Source organism: Mus musculus, chromosome 15, assembly GCF_000001635.26.
Source record: "Mus musculus strain C57BL/6J chromosome 15, GRCm38.p6 C57BL/6J".
NCBI classification, from domain to species: domain Eukaryota; kingdom Metazoa; phylum Chordata; class Mammalia; order Rodentia; family Muridae; genus Mus; species Mus musculus.
This window is the reverse complement of record NC_000081.6, coordinates 89,469,618-89,491,032: the sequence shown is the minus strand read 5'-3', so window position 1 is coordinate 89,491,032 and position 21,415 is coordinate 89,469,618. Positions and strand designations below refer to the sequence as shown.

The 21,415-nt window shown below is 47.1% G+C and overlaps 1 protein-coding gene and 1 long non-coding RNA gene across 2 annotated transcripts; one reads left to right on the top strand and one right to left on the bottom strand.

Annotated features, from left to right (window-relative positions):
* Positions 1-6,182: 6,182 nt before the first annotated feature.
* C230037L18Rik (RIKEN cDNA C230037L18 gene) lies at positions 6,183-14,781 on the bottom strand. Its single transcript, NR_077233.1, has 5 exons — positions 14,748-14,781; positions 13,614-13,774; positions 13,386-13,491; positions 13,024-13,163; positions 6,183-6,613 (listed from the first exon to the last, which is right to left on the bottom strand). It is a non-coding gene; the product is annotated as an RIKEN cDNA C230037L18 gene (long non-coding RNA).
* Arsa (arylsulfatase A) lies at positions 13,609-18,557 on the top strand. Its single transcript, NM_009713.4, has 9 exons — positions 13,609-13,883; positions 14,378-15,525; positions 15,671-15,911; positions 16,028-16,246; positions 16,324-16,493; positions 16,681-16,805; positions 16,899-17,026; positions 17,262-17,364; positions 17,476-18,557. The coding sequence occupies exons 2-9, from the start codon at positions 15,311-15,313 to the stop codon at positions 17,793-17,795; spliced, it is 1,521 nt and encodes a 506-aa protein (NP_033843.2). The 5' UTR covers positions 13,609-13,883; positions 14,378-15,310; the 3' UTR covers positions 17,796-18,557.
* Positions 18,558-21,415: the final 2,858 nt, after the last annotated feature.

Here is a 21,415-nt window from a genome sequence, read left to right as displayed (position 1 = left end):
CACAATTTCATGATAATCTTGTGGGTTTTACTTCAGACATCTCAGGATGTATCCCTGACTGGCCTAGAACTTACTATACAGACCAAAGAGACCAGGCTAGCCTCAAGCTCACAGGCATCTACCTGTGGTGGTGGAATTAAAGGTGTATACCACCACATCCCACTGTGGCTTGTGTGTGTGTGCAAGTGCGGTGTGTGTGTGTGTGTCAACACAGTTCCAGTACATGTCTCACACTGCTCTTGAACCTATAGTCTTGCTTCATTCTAGTGTAGGATTATTGGTTTATGCCACCTCACTTGGTTTAAGTTTTCATTATTATAGAATCCAGTCCTCTTCTTCAGCATTATTGTTAATATTCTTTGGGTCCTACCTAAGAAATCTTTACCTATATCCTAGTCGTGAATTTTTTTCTAGGCTTGGTGGCACACAGCAGTATTGAGTTTAGCTGCACCACTTGGGCTCCCAGACACTCGCACACCCACCCAGGAGCTATCTGGATTCAGAAATGGAAGACACACACACACACACACACACACACACACACACACACTCACACACCAGTTAACTTTAAAATGCCTTGGATACCTCAAAGACTGGGCACTCTTAAACCTTCCTCTGCTACCCCAGGCCGAATCAGGGAAGTGGCCAGTGGCCACCCACCCGAATTCTCACATGGCTGATTGGCTTTCTCTCCTGCAGCTCCTTTGTCTGTCCCATCCTTCTCTCCAGAGTTATGGCGATCTGTCTCTCCTCCTCTCTCCCTTGTCCTAGCCTGAGAAAATCTAAGGATCCTACCCTGTTTCCTTTTGCCCAGCCATTGGCCGCTGGCATCCGTTCATCGATCAAAAATCAATTGGGGACAAGGACCTTCGTCGTCGGGACACACAGATTCCCAATAGAATCAAAGCATTAGAACCAAGCCCCAACAGCACACAAGTTTAACCCCACCACTCTAGAGGTGGAGGCAGGCAGAACTCTGTGAGTTTGATGCCAACCTGATCTACACAGTGAGTTCCAGGCCAGCCAAGGTTACGTAGTGAGGGTCTGTCCCAAAAAAATATTTCTCCCTTGTCGTACAGTCTTGGATTCTGTCCCTTCTTCCTTTCTCAGGCATCTACCTGCCCAGTGCTGGGGCTTTATGTGCCTCAGAAGCTCTCTACCACTCCAGTACAGACGTTTTGTTTGTTGGTTTTGCTTGGTTTGTTTTTGTTGGTGGTGGGTTTTTTGGGATTTTTTTTGGGGGGGGTTGTTTTTTCGAAACAGGGTCTCTATATATAACCCTGGCTGCCCTAGAATTTACCATGTAGAGTAGGCTATTCTCAAACTCTCAGAGAACAGAGATCGGCCTGACACTGCCCCCTCCCTGCCCCCAAATGCTGGGATCAAAGGTGTATACCACCACACCCAGCTCAACATTTTTACTCTGAAGATTCATGAATAAATTTCACTTCTAGTTTGGGTGTCAAGAATGTTTTTCCTCAGGGGTGTCTGGTTGCGCAGAGACTTTTTTTTTTAGGGTTTGGAGGTACGCCTCAGTGGTAGAATGTTTGCCTAATATGGCTGAGACCCTGGGCTCAATCCTAGAATCACAAAAAAAAAAAAAAAAGTTAAATTTGTGTGTGTGTGTGTGTGTGTGTGTGTGTGTGTGTGTGTGTGTGTGTGTGTTGGGAATCAATCCCAGGACCTCATACACATTAGGCAAGAACTTTACCACTGAACGACAACCCAAGCCCTCATTTTTAAAGTCTTTAACAATATTATTTAGTACATGCATTTAAGGCCATGCACGATCCATAACTGGGAATAGAGATCAGAAAAAAAAACAACAACAACAACAACAAAACATGCAGGAGTCAGTCCGTTCTCTTTCACTGTATGGATCCCAGGGATCGATTGATTCAGGCTTTCAGGCTTGGCAGCGAGCATCTTTGCCCGTTGTTCTAGTTTTCTTTCTGTTGGTGCAATAAACAACTTGACCGAAAGCAACTTGGAGAAGGAAAAGGTTTACTAGCTGACACGTCTGTGGACACCATCAGTCTCTGAGGAGAGTCAGCAGCACAGGAACGGAAGCAGAGACCATGGAGGAACATTGCTTCCTGGCTCCTCGGTGGCTCGTGCTCAGCTAGCTTTCTTATACAGCCCAGGAACAGTGTTGCTCACGGTGAATAATCCTGGAGTTGCTTGGATTTTGATGTTAATTTCACTCTTCCGGGAGAGGATGCGAAAGAGGAATGAGTCAGTACTCGGGTGACTTCTTGTGAACCATCCCCTAATGAGCTAATCCCTGGGCGAGTAGGTGAGACTTCCTAGGGTCGGAGATGGGAAGAGAGGAAACAAGAGGGAGAGGGGGCCTTTTTGGACAGGGATAGGGTGAGGACAAGATGTAATTACTAGTGTCTCCCGGTTTCAATGGCAGATGGAGGGTTTAGATTTAATAAGGCATACAAGTTAAGATTTTAGTTGTTGCGCCCAGCGATTGAGTGACCATTGTTTCTGAACTAGGTTTGTGTTGTGTTTTCCTTCATGTGGCGGCCCGTCCAGGTTCAAGAGAGAAAGGTACGGCAGTAAATCATGAGTTTGCCAGCTGTGCACCACAAGGCCATGGGGGTTTTGAAGCATGGGGCTGGCGTGGTAGTGACCCGCCAGTAAGGAACTTAGTGAGCTGGGTGGAGAGATTTTGGAGCTCTGAGTCAGAGAGTCTCCACGAGATAAGAACTGGCCAACGAGACCGCAAGGGCAGAGAGTAGCAGGGTATAGCGAGGGGACTTGATTTCCCGCAACAATGTTGCTCATAGTGAATTTCACCTGCCCACATTCATCCTTGAGGAAGACAAACTCTCACAGCTATAGGCACAGGCCAGTGTAATCTGACCACTTCTTTAGCTGAGGGTCCCTCCTTCCCTATGACTGTAGTTGGTGTCTAGTTTACAATAAAAACTAACCAGGACACCCACTGAGTCCTCTTACCAGCACCCTTAAACATACTTTCATAAGAATGTAGGGGCGCCCCTGTACTCTGCCACTTAGGAGACTGGGGCAAGATCAGTTTAAGACCACCCTGGGATACATAATAGGACCTTGACTCAAAAAAAATTATAGTAACACTAGCATAGCATTGCATTTTCATTTGGCATGACGAAAACCTTCTGGAAATGGATAGTGTGATCGTTACATACATATGCACATAATTAATGTTACAGAACTTCACACTTATACATGGTTAAAATGGAAATTTTTATGCTACCCATCAACCAGCCATCTCCCGTTCCCTTTTCACTGAAGGCCTTTGTGACTCTGATTTTGCCTATTCTAAGGACATCTCAGCACCACTTTTTGAAAGACTGTCCTTTTACCTTGAATCGCCTTTGCACTTTTGTTGAAAGTCAGCTGGCCATATACGTGTGGCCTATTTATGGACTCCGTTTCTTCCATTGATCTATATTTATATGCTTTCTTCAATACCACCCTGTTTAATTTCTAAAATCTTATAGTAACTTTTGAAACAAGATCCTATTAATCCAATCACCTTGTCATTTTTTTTAAAACTTGTTGGTTAAATAATAAGTACTTTTAAAGCATTAGCTTGGGTTTTTTGTTAGCTTCCTAACAATGGGAGTGGGGCTGTCTCTGACTTTTTTGCCTGCTTGTGAGACCTTTTCCCTCCCACTGGGTTGCCTCAGCCTCCCTTGATGTGAGGCAGTCTTATGTGTCTAGTCCTATTCTACCTTGTTATGCTGTGTTTGGTTGATATCCCTGGGAGGCCTGCCCTTTTCTAAAAGGAAACAGAGAGGCAGTGGATTTGGAAAAGAGACAGGGTGGGTGGGGCCTTCGAGGAGTAGAAGGAAGGGAGGCTGCAGTGGGGATGTATTGTATGAGAAAAGATTAGATTTTTTTTTAATTATTAATTTGAAAAGAAAACAAACTCTAAAATTTAAAAAGTCTAAAATCTGACCTACACACCAAACATTGAAAGTGGTTTCAAAATAAAAATATTACAGAGAGAATTCTTCATGTCATAGCTTTTATTTGGTTGGTTTGTTTTGAGACACAGTCTCTTTATGTAGTCCTAGCCATCCTAGAACTCACTGTGTAGACTAGGCTAGCCTCGAACTCACAGAGATCCACCAGCATCTGCTGCCCTAGTGGTGGGATTAAAGATATGTGCCACCATGCCTGGCCTCCTGAGTGTTTTTTTTTACTTGAATGATGTGACTTTGCTTCAATTTAGAATACTTTGGAATGATAGTCCCTTTGTGGTTGTAATGATTCTTGATGGAACTGGAAACAAAATGTCTGCCTAATATTTTTATGGAAGGGAAAGAACATTGCTAAAAATACTTGAAAGGCACTTGCTTAGCATTTGTGAGACCCGGGGTTCAGTCATCGGGATTGGCGGAGTACAGGAGCTGAGATCAATTTTCTCACCAGAAAAAAAAAAAAATTAGGTTATACAATAAACATACTGAGAAAGAGAAAGAGACACAGACCTGATTTGGTTGTGCTATATATGAGTTTTCAAATAATGTGCTGTACAAAACAAATAAGAATTTTCATTTGTCAATTTTAGAACTAGTTGAGGAAAAGTATTCCAAAATGGTAGTAGAGAGACAGGGTGGGAGTCAGACGTGCTAGCACAAGATGGTAAGCCTGGCTAGCACTTGGAGATGCAGACAGGAAGGCCAGAAGGTTGAAGTCATCCGCAGCTACCTAGTAAGTTCAAGGGTAGCCTGGACTACATGGGATCCTGTATCAAAAAAAAAAAGGAACTAGCAAGAAAGTGGGTAAAGGCACTTGATGCTAAGCCTGGCAGTCTGAGTGACCTAGGATTGCGGTATTTTCTCAATAAATTGTCCTTTGAGCTCTGCTTGCACACATACACACAAGGAAAAAATGTTTTAAAATTAAGGATTAAAGCACAAAATTACAGTTTCTGTCACTTAAGAAAGAGACCCCAGACCGGGCAGTGGTGGCTCATGCCTTTAATCCCAGCAGCAGCAGCAGCAGCAGCCGGAGGAGGAGGAGGAGGAGGAGGAAGAGGAGGAAGAGGAGGAAGAGGAGGAGGAGGAAGAAGAGGAGGAGGAGGAGGAAGAGGAGGAGAAGAAGAAAAGAAAAGAAAAGAAAAGAAAAGAAAAGAAAAGAAAAGAAAAGAAAAGAAAAGAAAAGAAAAGAAAAGAGGCAGGCGGATTTCTGAGTTCGAGGCCAGCCTGGTCTACAAACTGAGTTCCAGGACAGCCAGGGCTATACAGAGAAACCCTGTCTCAAAAAACCAAAAAAAAGAAAAGAAAGAAAAGAAAAGAAAGAGACCCCAGTACTTGAAAGGTTAAGGCAGAAGGCTGGGAAACTTTAAATTCAGCCTAGAATACATTGTTTAGCTTGGTTAGTTTTTTGTCTATTTTGTTTCTTTGTTGAAATCGGCTCACTCTTGTAGCTGAAGTTATCTTGGTATCCTCTATGTAGCCCAGTCTGGCCTCAAATTAGTGGTGATCCTCCTGTCTCAGCCTCCCAAGTGCTGGGATTGCAAGCAGATATCACCATGCTTAGCTTTGCATTTTTTAAAGGCGGGGGGGGGGGGGGGGTATTGTAAGGTCTTACTATGCAGTCCTAGCTGGCCAGGGGCAGGGATCACTTTGTAAGCTAGGCTTGGAGCTCAAAGAGATCTGCCTGCCTCTCTCTTCCAAGTGCTGGGATCAAAATCCTGCATTAACTTGCCCAGTGAATTTTTTAAATCTTATGGAACTTAAAAAAGAAATACATTTAGGTGTTTTGCCATTTTATTTGTTTTGGTGTGTGTGTGTGTGTGTGTGTGTGTGTGTGCGCGCGCGCGCGTGTGCGTGTGAGTGTGTGTTTGGGTTTTGTTGTTGTTGTTTGTAACAGACTGTTGCTCTGTAGCTATGACTGGCCTGGCTAGTCTCAAACTTGAGGCAACCCTGTTGCCTCTGACTTCTAAGCACTGGCTAATCTTCATCTACAGGAACCTAGAGAAGTCAAATTCACTTCCAGAGGTGATTATCATTTGCTCCTGCCAGATGACTCTGGGTTACAAACCTACAACTCGATTCCAAACTCCCGGGGTCACTTGTCTTTAAACCCTGTGCCATTTAGGTGTGCATCTATACTTGCATTTTTAAGTGAAATTTGACTTCCATCTGGTGAGTCATCACAAAAATCTTTTTCTTTTTCTTATTCATTTTGTGTGGGTGTTTTACCTGCATTAATGGGTGGCGTGTGCATTCATTGCCTGCAGAGGCTAGGAGAGGGAATTAGATATTCTCGGATTGTAGTTATAGATGCTTGTGAGCTACCATGTAGGTGCTAGAGATTAAACCTGAGTTCTCCAGAAAAGCAACACACGCTCTTAACCAATAAGTTATCTCTTCAGCTCCCCAGATTATTCGTTTTTCTTTCCTGGAAATCAACTTCTTTTTCCTCATCTTTTCAGTACTTATTTGATGTGGGCATCTTTTTTTTCCAACTTCTGGTCACATTCTGACATCTTGGCTCCTATGCATCCTTAAAACCCCAGATTTTAAGATCCTGGTGTGGTGAATGTTCCAGATTTCATACGAGTTTACTCTGTTGATTTCGATTTCCTCTTCGCTTGGTGTCTTTTAAGCTGGAATACACACATAAAAGAATAATTATTAAAATTCTAATTGCCATTTTCAGGTGTTTTACAATAGGAGGGCTGTAGATTATATTGTTGAAATTGACCTTTTTTTTTAATTTATCAACTATATTCAGTACATATAACTGCTAGGTGATTTTTTTCCTCAGAGAGACAATCAATCAATCAATAGATGAACAGGCCCGGCCGTGGTGGCGCACGCTTTTAATCCCAGCACGTGGGAGGCAGAGACAGGCAGATTTCTGAGTTCGAGGCCAGCCTGGTCTACAGAGTGAATTCCAGGACAGCCAGGGCTTAAGTAAGTAAGTAAGTAAGTAAGTAAGTAAATAAATAAATAAATAGAAATTCTGTCTTGTTTGTTTGTTATTGTTACAGTAGCGGGGATTGAATTGAGGACTTTTGTGTACTGGGCAATTATGCTACCATTAAGCTATTTTCCTAACCCACATTCTGTATTTTACAACATTCATTTCACACAATCCAAGTTACGAAACACAGTAGTAGTAATCAAACTCAGGTGGCCATTTCATGCACCAAGAATTTGGACATCTGTCTAGCATGTTACCTGCTTATCCTGAATTATTGTTGTCTTGCAGTGCTGAAGATTAAACATAGGGCTTTACAAATACTACCAGAGGATTATACCCAACTCTCACACACAAGATCTGATGCTATCCACATCCCCTCAAATGATCCCTTATGCCATAGTTTCTCACTGCCTCTCTGTCTTAACAACTGTAAAATCCAGGGTTCAGGTAGGTTATAGACCCATGTATGGCCAGTTTGAATAAGGAGTGCCTCTCTCAGGGCACTGAAGATCAGTGAAGACTCAAGACCCACAAGCATTGCACCGCTAGCTGTACCAACAAGCCAAGCTCTGTTGCAGTCATTCTGTGGAGTCCTATTTATACATCACATGTCCTCCACGTGCCTCCAAACATTGTGTCCTCCATGTGCCTTGCCTCAGCACGTGAATCCAGTCAGCCCCAGTCCTCAGAGTCCTGACAAATGCATCTCAACCACGCAATGTAAAGTGGACCAATGTCTGTGTGTTGTTAGCAGAGAATCCTTCGTCATTGTGTCCTTTCGTGTGTTTGCTTTAGCAGAACATCCTCTCTCCTGTGTCTGCTTCAGTGAAACGTTCCTTCCTGAGTCTGCCTTAGTCTTTCATCTGTGTCTGCTTCAGGAAAACACTCCTTCATGTGTCTGCTCCAGCAAAACATCATCCAATATAATTGACTCTCCAAAAATCCCTTAAGTTTCCACTTCACTTGTGAGTTAGATGTAAGCTCTCAGCTACTGCCCCAGCATCATGACTGCCTGCCTGGGGCCATGCTCCCTGCCGTGGTGACCAGGGACTCACCCTCAGGAACTGCAAAGCCCTATAAACTCTTAACTTCTATAAGTTATCATGGTGTCCTTACTGCAATAGAAAAGTAACTAGGGAAGATTGAAAGACAAGTATTTGTTTGAGTCAATCCCCTAAGAGTTACTCTTTGCCAGTCAGCACACTGAAGAGTCAGAAAGTGGCACTTGAGCTGCCAGGTTCTGGGTGGACTATTCTGTTCAGCCAAAGACTTTTCTCTTAGCTTCTTCTGCATTTAAGAAGATCTTGGGTTTGATTTAGGTAGTACTGATGTGCATAGCTCCTAAGCCTAACCTACAAGCACAGCCTGACTCACAGCCACACTGTGCTCAGTCCTGAATGTTGTCTCTTTATCCTCCTGCTAATTGGTTATGGGACTCTGCAGTGACACTTTTACAATTGTTTTGGTTTCTTTCTTTCTTTTTTTTTTTAAGCCACAGAAATATAAAAATGTGCTTTCATTTTAATCCCAAGTGCAGGGATGTGGGGCTGCTTCAGACTGTCCACAGCAGCTGACTATGATTTGCCTCATGCTCTAGCAGAGGTGTGCTTTTGCCAGCTGCAGATAGGACCCTCAGGGGTGGGATAGGTTGTTTGGTGTGGGTTGTTGGTTGCTGTTGGTGGCAGTTTGTTAAGTAGTCCCACAAAGAGGAAACAACAAGAAGAAATTAAATATCTGGATGACAAAGATCAAACTTGCCCCAAGAAACTTGATGCCCCTAGTCAGCAGGAAGTAGTCCCATGATACCTTTGCCCTCTTTCAGACCCCTGACTTTATTCAGGGATCTCTTTCCTTCCTCCTTCTCTATCCTTTTTTCTCTCTTCACTAGTGCTAGGAGGTTGAAATGGTAGAAGTAAGGGGGTGGAGAAAGGTGGAATAAAGAACCTACAAAGTATCAAAGGCCAGCTACAGGACATGCCTTTAAATCCACATGTCAAAAAATGGTCTCAGGGCTGGAGAGATAGCTCTGTAGTTAAGAGCATTGGCTAGCCTTGCAGCGGACCAGGGTTCAATACCCAGGACCCTCATGTCTATTTAAAACAGTAACTCTAGACTCAGGGGAACTGATGCCCTCTTCCAGACTTCTCAGCCATGCACACACACATGGTACAAAGACATATAGGCTGGCAAAAGACCCATACACACAACAAAATAAAATAAATTGTTTAAAAGATTTATTTATTATATGCAAGTACACTGTAGCTGTCTTCAGATACCCCAGAAGAGAGCATCAGATCTCATTATGGATGGTTGTGAGCCACCATGTGGTTGCTGGAATCTGAACTTTGGAAGAGCAGTCAGTGCTCTTAACCACTGAGCCATCTCTCCAGCCCCCTAAAATAAATTTTAAAAAATATTTTTAATGATATAGTTCCTTTATCTAGGTTCCTAAATGACTACATGGAGCAAAAAAAAAAAAAATCCACAGTCCTCACCTATGTTGTGATATCGGCTTAATGTAAGCAATAAATAAATGCCAATGGTAAGCTACTGAGGTTTAGTGTTGGCTCACTTGATACTGAGAAGCACGGGGATCGCTCCAGGGGATGAGAATGGTGTGGCCACCTGGTGTAAAAGCTGAGTAGAGCTGCTCTCTGGAATGTTTACTTAGCATTTGTAAGGTTCTGGGTTTAATCTTCACTGGTATAAAATAACAAAAAATAACAAAAAGAGAGCTGGAAAGCTCTTTGTCTGACTCAGGAGAGTGAGAACTGGCAAATTAACACAGGATGTTCACATATTTAATATATCCTTTTTAAGTCCCAGCCTGGCATGGTGAATCAAGCCATAGTGGCAAACATTCAAGCCATAGTTGCAAAGACAGATAGATAGATAGATAGATAGATAGATAGATAGAGCGCTAGGGAAGCCAAAGTAGAAGGATCACTTGAGTCTGTGGGTACCATGGCGAGACAGAAACAACATACGATGTATCCACTGACCTTCAAAACATCCCCGTCTGGCCAGTGAACTCAAGGGCACCAGTGTTTGCTAAGGGCCGTCAAACTCCTAGCCAATGCCAATCACCCCTGAGTCCATGGACTTTCTTCTTCCCCTAAGGCCTTTTCTGCCTAAAGCCTGTACTTCCCTTGGGAGGGGGTGGGGGTGGCCTTGAACGTCTCTGCCGGGATTGGCATTCAGTAGAGGCCTCCAGATCCAAGAATGAGTCATATCCAGGAATTGCTCCATTGTGTTGCAGCCAAATCCAGGACATATTCCTAAAACCCAGATCTTTTCCGCCTTCCCCTAGTGTGGCTTTCTGTTCTGTCCTAGGCTAGGGTGACTTTATGGCTAGTGAGTCAAAGGTGTTCCAGACTACTGAGCACTGCTTGCTTGCCAAGGTGACCTCACGGGCCTGCCTAATCACGTGGCCTCTGGCCCGCCAGCATCTCTTCGCTTCTTGGCTGAGTTTCTACTGCATTCCTGCCCAACTATCAGCGTCTCCAGAGCTGTCCAAGGGTGTTGCTGTTTGCACTCGAGCGTGCGTGTGTGTAAGTGAGTGTATGTGTGTGTGTGTGAGTGTATGTGTGCACGCGTGTGTGTGTGTGAGTGTATGTGTGTGTGTGAGTGTATGTGTGTGCGCGTGCACGCGTGTGCACATGTGCGTGTGTGTGCGCGTGCACACGTGTGCGTGTGTGTGTGTGTGTGTGTGTGTGTGTGTGTGTGTGTGTGTGTAATATGTACAGCATGTGTGTATAAACACATAGAGGACAGAGGTCACTAGAATGTGGCTCCCTTTACCGACTTCCTCTTTATTTTTCTTTGTTTGTCTGGAGACAGAGTCTCTGTGTAGCCCTTGCAGACCTGGAACTCACTCTGTAGACCAGGCTAGCCTTGAACACATAGAGATCCGCCTGCCTCTCTCACTGAACCTATAACTTACTGTTTTATCTAGACTGGCTGGCAGCAAGACCCCAGACCCCATCTGTCTCTGTCCCTCCCCTAGCGCTGCAGTTATAGAAAGCTCTAGCCTCCCAGGTTTTATCCATGTGCTGGGACCTCATGCTCACATGCTATGTGCTTTTCCCACGGAGTTGCGTTCCCCACAACACACAATCAGAGTATACTTCTTAAGGTCTTGAAGGGCATCCTCCAGGCCCCGTCAGGAGACAACCAGGAGGCAATTGAGCCAATGATGCTCAATACACACTCCATAGGACTGTGGTATCATTTTCTCTGCTAAACCAAGGAACTTCTAATGTTACACTATCATCCCACAGATTTCTTGAACCCTGGCTTTAATTGCCAAATAGAAACAGTCCTTCCAACCATTCCAATCACCAAAATCTATGACCACTGAATGATCACTGTCTGATTCTGGACCAACTATTTCCAGTGTCTATCCTTTGAGACTTTGTTCAATACGACTTGTAAAATGGTAGAGTTATTCTGATGTTTAAGTCTTCTTTCCCCAGACTCACTTTAAGTGGCTCCTTCCCTATTCAGAAAGAAAGACCTGGTTATTGATCCGTTCCTGCTTCAGCTCACAGCCTCTGCATTTCTCGGGATCTTGAATTTGTAATGGCATGCAACAGTAGCTGTATCTCAACTCGCCCTCATTACAGCTACACTGATTCTCCGCGGTGGTCCGCGGCTGCCATTACTACCAGGTCTAATGTTCATCGAAGTTACTGTGGAGCCTGGCGGAGGGAACAGAATGCCTTTTTTAGTTCTTTTTAAGATTTATTTATTATTATACCTAAGTACACTGTAGCTGTCTTCAGACACACCAGAAGAGGGCGTCAGATCTCATTACGGGTGGTTTGTGAGCCACCATGTGGTTGCTGGGATTTGAACTCAGGACCTTCGGAAGAGTGCTCTTATCGGCTGAGCCACCTTGCCAGCCCTTTAGTTCTTTGAAAGCACTGGGAAAGAACTTTGTTGTAGAAGAACCAGCACTCCTAATAAAATGCTTACAATTATTTTCATTTTTCTTTTTTTAAAGACATTATTATTATTATTATTATTATTATTACTATTATAAGTAAGTACACTGTAACTGTCTTCAGACACATCAGAAAAGGGCATCAGATTTCATTATGGACAGTTGTGAGACACCACGTGGTTGCTGGGATTTGAACTCAGGACCTCTGGAAGAGCAGTCAGTGCTGTTAACCACTGAGCCATCTCTCTAGCCCTATTTTCATTTTCCTATAATGCTATAAACTACAATCATAGTAGGTCTTGCATGTGGAAACTCGTTATCTGCCCAGCAAGATGTCATTCACAGGTCAGCTGATGACCAGAGGTTATTGTTGTGTCATCTGACCGTAACTCTTCTTCCTCTGAGCATATGTGTGAAGGGGTGTCTCAGGGTTCCCCTTCCTTTAGAGATTATGACAAAGCCTGGCCCCTGATCATAACTCAACTGAAAACTTGCCTTCAGCAGACCCCCAAACCCCACATGGTCAACCAGGTAGGACTCCATCAGGTCTGTTTTTGCCTAAGATATTTGCTCTTCTGTTAGAACTACCCTGTTGGTCCTGATCAGCACTGTACATCTCAACGCCTATACATAACCATGATGAGAGGCAGTAGGGTAGGGAAGGTGGAGGCCTGATACGTCCTAGGTCCCCACATAAACTGATGCAAGAACAGCCACAGTACTCTACTCAGGCCACTGTTGCAACTCAATCACCCCATCTTACCCCCATGCAGAGGCCTCTCCTATCCCTTTGCAAGCAAGGTACAGAAATAAGAGACCTGCCTCCCAAGGCAAGGCTCCTTTCTCAACTGTGGGTGTTTGTCCAAAATTAGCAAGGCCCCAGGCATCATCTGAAGCCACTTCCTGAACCAACCCTAGCAGGCTACTTCCAATTGGGGCTCTGTGGGAAAAAAAAGGGGGGGTGGGGGTGGGAGAGAGTTCACATCTCTAAAGACAGGTTGGCCTTCAGTGCTCAGCTTTGAACAGAGCTGGCGGCAGGCAGATACCTCTTTCCAAGTTTTCCACAGCTCTAGGTCAGAGCTGAGCCCAAGCAACCTTCACGTGTACACACACCTGAGTCCCCCAAGAACCCAGGGGAAACGTACCTCGATTTGCATAACATCGCAACCCCACTCGGGCTCTCCAGAGAATAATGCGCAGGTCCTGGGGTAGTTCCCCAGCTAGCAACGGAAAGAAAGTGCTTCTGGTTGATTCCTTTCAAATTACAATTCACAGTGGCCACCAGCTGGGAGAGATCCAAATACAGTTTCAAAGATTTCTGGGCCACAGAAGAGCTTTCTGTCCTGACTCTAAATAGAAGGACTACCGGCAACCCCCACCCGTGCACAAGTCCAGAAACCGTGCTGGAATGTGACACTAAGAGAGCCACTAACTGAAGATTGCTCCCCCCCCCCCGCCCCCAGCCACCCCCCACTTCACATGAGGTGTGCAGTAGCCTCAGTCAGACCCAGCTCCTTCCTGTGCCATCTCTGGGGTCTCTGCAGTTTCGAACTTTCCTCCTGCAGTTTCTTGCAGATTTCATCGGGAGAATTCCAGATGCCCAGAGAGCCAGGCTTCAGTGAAAAAAAAAAAAATCAATAAATCAATGACCAGTTTACTCGTCATTCTGAACCACCCTCATTCTGCTTGCCAGAGGGCACCTTCAACTCAGTGTCACGTGTTGTCTGCTCCTGACCTGAGCCTGTGTTAGACCACTGGGTGATCCTGAGTCTGATCCGCTACTGTAGTCGGGAGGCCCTTCCAGAACCCTGTTTATCTCCCCCCTGGCTCCAGCGTCTTCCTTCCTGGGTGCGCAGGTCGTGACCATCTTGACGCCAGAGGTCTTAGAGTGCCACTCTGTCTTGGAGAGGAATCAAAGCCAAGAATCTGGACAAATGACTTCCCTAGGAACAGCCACCTGCAAGGAAATACCCTGGAAGAGACTTGCTCCGGAAAAGTGACTCAGGTCAGGGGCTTTTGGGGGCGGGGAGATCTGGGAAGTCCAGTTACCACAGGGACCTTTAGATGTTAAAGTACACTAAGAACCCACCCTTCCACCCTCTGAGGGATATATCTGTTAGTCTCCCTTAACAGTTAAAACTGATAAGAAAAAAAGGTTATATTCAATAATGTATAAATGAAGAGTTAGAAACAAGTCATGTTGTCTTCCCATTAGTTCAATACTAATGTGCCCTAAGCTATACCACACAGGAACCCAGCAACCCTTCTCAAACACCAGACTCACAGACACACATCCCAGCTCTAACACCACAGATACACACACACACACACACACACACACACACACACACACACTCAACCTTAAACACCAGTTACGCGTGTAGAAGGGAAAGGATTTTTTTAAATAATTTGATACATTGTGTTTCACAAAATTCACCAAAGGTGGTTGTGAGCAAAAAGCCAGCAGCCAATCAGATTTGTCTTCCTGGTTTGTTGCAGTCAGACTCCATGGTTTTTGCCTCTTTGCTCAGTCAGAAGGGGGATGCTGATGTTTTTTCAACAAGGATCCCTCAAGTATCTCATCAGAGGAAATGAGACAAACAGCCCACCATTCGCCAGAGGAACTCCAGACACGCATTTAAGAGCGACACAGCAGGAGAGCCAGATAGCTGTAGTGCTGCACTGCTAGGCAGTCCTGAGCCTAGCGCGCAGGAGCAAAGAACGTAAGGTTACCAAGCCCAGCACGGGACACCCCAACCGGCGCAGATAAGGATCGGGAGCACGCGAGCAATCTCCAGCCTCACCCTATCCCGCCCCGGTCCCAGGTCCGCAGCAGCCCCACCCGGAAGGTTCCCATAGGCACACAAACCCGCTTGGCTCGGCTCCCCAGCTCCGCCTCGCCCGGTCCCAGCTCCACCTAGCCCCGACTCTGTACCGCCCAGTCCCAGAGCCCGCCCCTTCTGGGTCAGCCAATTGTCACGTGACCGCGGGCGTATCCGAGACTGCCTGAGATCGACGCTGTCTACCACCAGTTCCTCCTCAATTTCGAACCGCCCTTGTCCCATGGCGCTGGAGCCTCCCGGGTCAATGTGAAGTGACTTCTGCTCCTGATCCCAAGCCTGTGCTGGCACCTCTGGGTGAACAGGGTCAGATCCCCGCTCGTGACGTTAATGAAGCCCTGGTCCTTTAGGGGCTCTGTGGAGTTACACCCCAGGCCACCCCCTTCCGAGTTCTGACAGATTCGCTGGAGCTTCAGAGAGTGGACCTACAGACAGAAGGATTATTTGGGTCTGGCGGCTCAGGGGAGGAGGAGGGCTCGGGACTGGGGCCTCAGGTAGGGGCTGGCCTGGGCGCTCAAGGAACGAGCCTGCTGGAATCGCTCTGCCTTCCCTACCAAGGGACTGAGGACACAGGCCCATCTGTATCTCTGTCATGGCCCTGGGGACCCTCTTTTTGGCATTGGCTGCAGGCCTGAGCACTGCCAGCCCACCTAACATCCTGCTGATCTTTGCGGATGACCTGGGCTATGGGGACCTCGGCTCCTATGGGCACCCCAGTTCTACCACCCCTAACCTGGATCAGTTGGCTGAAGGTGGACTACGGTTCACAGATTTCTATGTGCCTGTGTCTCTGTGCACGCCATCTCGGTGAGTGAGGGACCTTTGCCCCTCCCCTCTCCCCTGGCTCATCCCATTTCTGTCTCTCTGTGGGTATGTCCACCATTCTCCCTCTTCTCTCTGGGTTCATCTCTGTGGGACTCGCAGATAATGGATTCTGTGGTTTGTACTACAGGGCCGCCCTCCTGACTGGCCGGCTCCCAGTTCGATCAGGCATGTACCCTGGAGTTCTGGGGCCCAGTTCCCAAGGGGGCTTGCCCTTGGAGGAGGTGACTTTAGCCGAAGTCCTGGCTGCTCGAGGCTACCTTACAGGGATGGCTGGCAAGTGGCATCTTGGAGTGGGGCCAGAGGGGGCCTTCCTGCCCCCGCATCAGGGCTTCCACCGATTCCTGGGCATCCCATATTCCCATGACCAGGTACAAACCAGCCGGACCCTCTGCTGCCCCCCAACACACACCCAAGCCCGCATACCAACTGTACCCTAACCCGTAGCCAGTCCTCCCTCACACTAACCGCTCTCTGCTCTCCCCAGGGTCCCTGTCAGAACCTAACGTGCTTCCCACCAGACATCCCCTGCAAAGGTGGCTGTGACCAAGGCCTTGTTCCCATCCCACTACTGGCCAACCTGACAGTGGAGGCCCAGCCCCCTTGGCTGCCTGGACTGGAGGCCCGGTATGTGTCTTTCTCCCGAGACCTCATGGCTGATGCCCAGCGCCAGGGCCGACCGTTCTTCCTGTACTACGCTTCCCACGTGAGTGACCCTGGCCCCGCCCCCTGACTGCCCAAGACCTGTACCCAGCCAGTGCTGACTCCAGTCTCTGCCCCCAGCACACTCACTACCCTCAGTTCAGTGGACAAAGCTTCACCAAGCGCTCAGGCCGTGGGCCATTTGGGGACTCCTTGATGGAGCTGGATGGAGCTGTAGGGGCCTTGATGACAACTGTGGGGGACCTCGGTCTGCTGGAAGAGACACTAGTCATCTTCACTGCAGATAACGGGTACGAGCCAAGCAAGGGATACTCGTTGCTCTATCACAGGCCAGGACTCTAGGGTAACTTCCACCCTAGCTGTTTGTTGACTGTATAAAAGACTCGAGAGGTGCTAGGCACGTTATGGTGATCCATAACCAGCAGTGGGGCAGGGTCCTTAGCCTCTTGTTACTGATGACTTCCTTGTGTGTCCCAGTCCTGAGTTGATGCGCATGTCCAATGGCGGCTGCTCTGGCCTCTTGAGATGTGGAAAAGGAACAACTTTTGAAGGTGGCGTCCGAGAGCCTGCCTTGGTCTACTGGCCAGGTCACATTACTCCTGGTCAGTCCCCTAGCCCTCTTTGTGTAGACCCATGGCCCCCATCTCCCTAGCCTCGATGGTGAATGGAGTGGCCGAACAGCCATCTGTCCACAGGTGTAACCCATGAGCTGGCCAGCTCTCTGGACCTGCTGCCCACCCTGGCAGCCCTGACCGGGGCTCCGCTGCCCAACGTCACCTTGGATGGTGTTGACATCAGCCCCTTGCTGCTAGGCACAGGCAAGGTAGGGCCAGTCATCCCTTGACACCATCCCCATGCTGGTCCTCCTTTAGGTATGAAACTGGGCAGTGCCGGAGAGTACATGCCTCATGTCTCCTTTGATGAGTGGCCCCTGAGTATCACCTCTCAGGATCCTGGGTGGGCCAAAGCGGGGAGTGGGGGTGGGGGTCCCATAACAGGGCGATACACAAGAGCTTTTAGAGATCTCTCCTATCCTGTCATCCTGACTTTTCCCTCAGAGCCCACGGAAGTCTGTCTTCTTCTACCCGCCCTACCCAGACGAGATCCATGGGGTCTTTGCTGTTCGGAATGGGAAATACAAGGCTCATTTCTTCACCCAGGGTACCCTGCTTCCCTTCCTGGCTTCCCCTCCCTAGCCCGGCTTGCTGACCCCCAGCTGCTCTGTCCTCTGCCCCTCCTTATGTAAAAAGCTGACACCCCCCCCATCCCCAGGCTCCGCCCACAGTGACACCACTTCAGATCCTGCCTGTCATGCTGCCAACCGTCTGACGGCTCATGAGCCCCCACTGCTCTACGACTTATCTCAGGACCCTGGGGAGAACTACAATGTTTTGGAAAGTATAGAGGGGGTCTCCCCAGAAGCCCTCCAGGCTTTGAAACACATCCAACTCCTCAAGGCCCAGTACGATGCAGCCATGACCTTTGGCCCCAGCCAGATAGCCAAGGGCGAGGACCCTGCCCTACAGATCTGCTGTCAGCCGAGCTGCACTCCCCACCCTGTCTGCTGCCACTGCCCAGGCTCCCAGTCCTGAGGGGACTGGAGAAATCACGGGGGTCCTTCAAGGGTAGCCCAGGACCCCTAGCCCTGTCCTGAGTGTGTGATGGTTCACCAGAGGGACAGGGACAAGTGTGTAGTTTGTATCTGGTAATGTAATAACACCAGCTGAGACTTGAGACGTGCTAATTCATCTAGTCCTTGTGGTAACTCTGAGGTCAGTACTATTCTGCTGTGCTACAAGACAAGGACATTGACGCATAGGGAATCTCGTGGACCTTTCCAAGTCCGATGCCACCTTACCAGAAAGAGCTTGAGCTAGGATTTGAACCCAGGCACCCTGGGTTTAAAATTTGTCCCACCCTGGTGATCTGCGTGTGTCCATGGACACACCGCTGAAGCGAAGACATGTCCCTTCACAGAAACCGGTAATGAGTTCAAGTGCCAGGAACTGGGGGTGGGGGGAGTGGTGAGGGCAGAGGAACCCTAAAGATGCAAAGCACCTGGAAGACAGGCTTTCCTCAAGAAGCAATGCCAGAGGCCCTGGAACTGGTCAGCTTGGTTCTTTAAAGAAATCAGCTGTCTGGAGTTAGGTGATAAACTGATCATTCCGGGTAGAGTTAAAGGACCTGGGGACCCTGCTAGATCCCAGGAAGGACCATCAGCAGCTTCTGAGACTGCCTCATGGGGCTCACTTGTCTCTCAAGCTCTGAATTTCTCCTTTGTGCATACTTCAAGTAATTTTCTACAAAAAAAAATAATAAAAATAAATAAAATAAAATAAAGTTGTCTACAAAGTAATCTTTTAGAAGCATCTATCAGGGGCCAATAAGACGACTCTGGGGGAAAGCCCTTACCCTGCAAGCAACCTGAGTTCAATCGCCAGAAACTCCCCTGAAAAAGCCAGATACAGTAGCCCATATCTGTAGTCCCAGTATTCTTAGGGGGCTCAGGGAAGAAGAAAGGAGAATTGTCCAGAATCTTGCAGACCAGGTAGCCTAGAGTATACAACATGGTAGAAATAAGACCGTGCCTCAGCAAGACAGGAAGAGAACCAGATCCCCAAAGCTGTGTTCTGACCTCTGCGTATGCTCTGTGGCCCACACGTCTGAACTTACATGCATCACACATGTGCAAGCCATAACAGTAATGATAAATTAAAAAAAAAAAAAGCCTATTGAATTGGAGTCCACCATGCTCAAATTCCAAACTCCTTCAGTGAGCCACCATTTCCTTGGGCCCACTACAAGCTTGAGTGATCTCTCTACTGGCAATATTCTGTCTCAGATGTTAGCCTCTGTAAAAAGGGACTTTTGACTGCCTACCTGTGTTTTCATGGTATAGTGTGTTGGCATGTCCAGGTATATATGACATTTCAGGTGCTCTTCAGTATTGGTCACATTAGAACGGTACCCTCAGAGTATGTCAATATCTCTAGCCAACTATTGTTGCCTTTTTTTCAATGGGGGCAGACTTCCAGAGGGCAAGCATACAGCCTCTCTCCTTTAGGGTGGTGACCAATCTGAGCTGGTTACATTGCAATAATTGATCCAAGAGTGGCATGTGGTTGAGGTCGGAATGATCTGGGTGATGACCTAACTTAAGCAATGTTGCTGGTAACAGATAGAATCATGCAATTATTAAACCAGCTTGTCCAGATGCCTGCCTGGAGGAAATCAAATTTAAAAAGTAAATCTTGCCTGTTGATGTTTCTGCTGGTGAGCTGTTTGTCGCTTGCAGCTGATGTTGCCTGGCAGAAACGAGGCCTGAATGGAGTGAGTGGCACCCACTTTGAGGGGGAGGGGATGCCTTGTGGTACCAGATGCTTGCTTGGGGTCCTCCACATCTCCAATTTCCATATATCTCTTCCATAACTGCCACAGACCCTCTGGGTCCTTGTGTCTGCGTGGAACGGGTCTCTGGGGCAGGTGGGCAAAGCGTCGGATGAATTGACAGACAGATGCACACAGGAGAGATTGTGTAGAATCTGAATGTATCTGTCAGGTCGAGCATCAGACTTTTTGTAGTACAGAGAATACAAAGGGTTGGAAGTCACATCAGGCAAGGTACATTGAAGTTTACCAGATACAAAACAAAGGAATGACTTCTAAAGGAATTGCAGGAAACAGGTAAATGTTTACAATAAAGATAAAGCAGTCCTGCCTAGGATCAGCTTAATGACAGGCAAGAATTTCACACTTTAGTGTTAATAGCACCAGGGGGTTCTGCTCTTGGCAGGCCTCAAGAATAATGCAATGTCACAGACCCCTAAATTCCTAGGCCTTGCTAAATTCTTTTTTTTTTCTTTCCATTTTTTATTAGGTATTTAGCTCATTTACATTTCCAATGCTCTACCAAAAGTCCCCCATACCCACCCACCCCCACTCCCCTACCCGCCCACTCCCCCTTTTTGGCCCTGGCGTTCCCCTGTTCTGGGGCATATAAAGTTTGTGTGTCCAATGGGCCTCTCTTTCCAGTGATGGCCGACTAGGCCATCTTTTGATACATATGCAGCTAGAGTCAAGAGCTCCGGGGTACTGATTAGTTCATAATGTTGATCCACCTATAGGGTTGCAGATCCCTTTAGCTCCTTGGGTACTTTCTCTAGCTCCTCCATTGGGAGCCCTGTGATCCATCCATTAGCTGACTGTGGGCATCCACTTCTGTGTTTGCTAGGCCCCGGCATAGTTTCACACCTTGCTAAATTCTTATCTGGAGAATCTCCATTTGTCAAGAGAGTATACCAACTTCCTTTTGGTATGGAATGTAGCCTGTACTAAAGATTTCTATCTCAGTGAGATTCCCTGGCTCTTTCTGCAGACCAGTTGAGCCACTGGCTCCGTCTATTGTAATGCTTAATTAGTTACTGAATAGGTTAGCTTCCTTGCTGCCTTCTCACAAGATTCTAAACTCGGCGGCTTCTGGGATTTTGGAACACTGGGGAAACAGAATTAATCTTAAGAAGCATTTATAATAAAATATTAAAAGAGAGTTCGTAGATCCATACACCAGACTAACTCGGGAATAGAGTATGAGAATGAGATCGCCAAAACTCCAGGAGAGCTTCCTTGAAACTCTTTGCCTCATGAGTGGCTTTTAGGCATCACTGCCTGTCAAGCTGACTCGACCGGAGTGCCGTGGCACATAACCTCTTATCTGGTTGAGAAACTACACTGAGCACACTCCAGGGTCTGCTGTGTCCCAGGCTCTGCACACAGGTATAGGTTTCTTGGGGGCTGTCCAGCAGGAACTGATGCTGGCTTAAAGAGCTCCTTCATCATGTATCTAAGTGGAGGACTGGTCCCAGATGATTGGTACCTCAGTTCAAGATAGAACTGAAATAGATGGATTATCCATATGTCACATTCAGAACAACAACAATACACACAAAACAGTAGCCAGTCCTCTATCAAAACCAGTAAATATCAGTACTTGGCATAGGCTATGTTTAAATGTTGATCCCATCATATTTACTTATACTGTAGTGCTGGAGCAAGGTGTTCCCAAAGGATAGACATGAACTTAACACAGGGATGTGAGGTGCACGGGAGACTTCAGTGCCTTAGAAACCATGGAATCTTGCAGAGTGTGGTGTGTGGGTATTGCCTAGACAGACAATAGAGAACCTGGGGGCGCTATGGTCTGAATAGGGGGTGA

Coding starts and splice junctions, on each gene's coding strand:
- Arsa (NM_009713.4), top strand. CDS start 15,311: ATGGCCCTGGGGACCCTCTTTTTGGCATTGGCTGCAGGCCTGAGCACT. Junction 17,027..17,261: donor TGCTGCTAGGCACAGGCAAG/GTAGGGCCAGTC, acceptor CTTTTCCCTCAG/AGCCCACGGAAGTCTGTCTT. Junction 17,365..17,475: donor GGCTCATTTCTTCACCCAGG/GTACCCTGCTTC, acceptor CCCCATCCCCAG/GCTCCGCCCACAGTGACACC.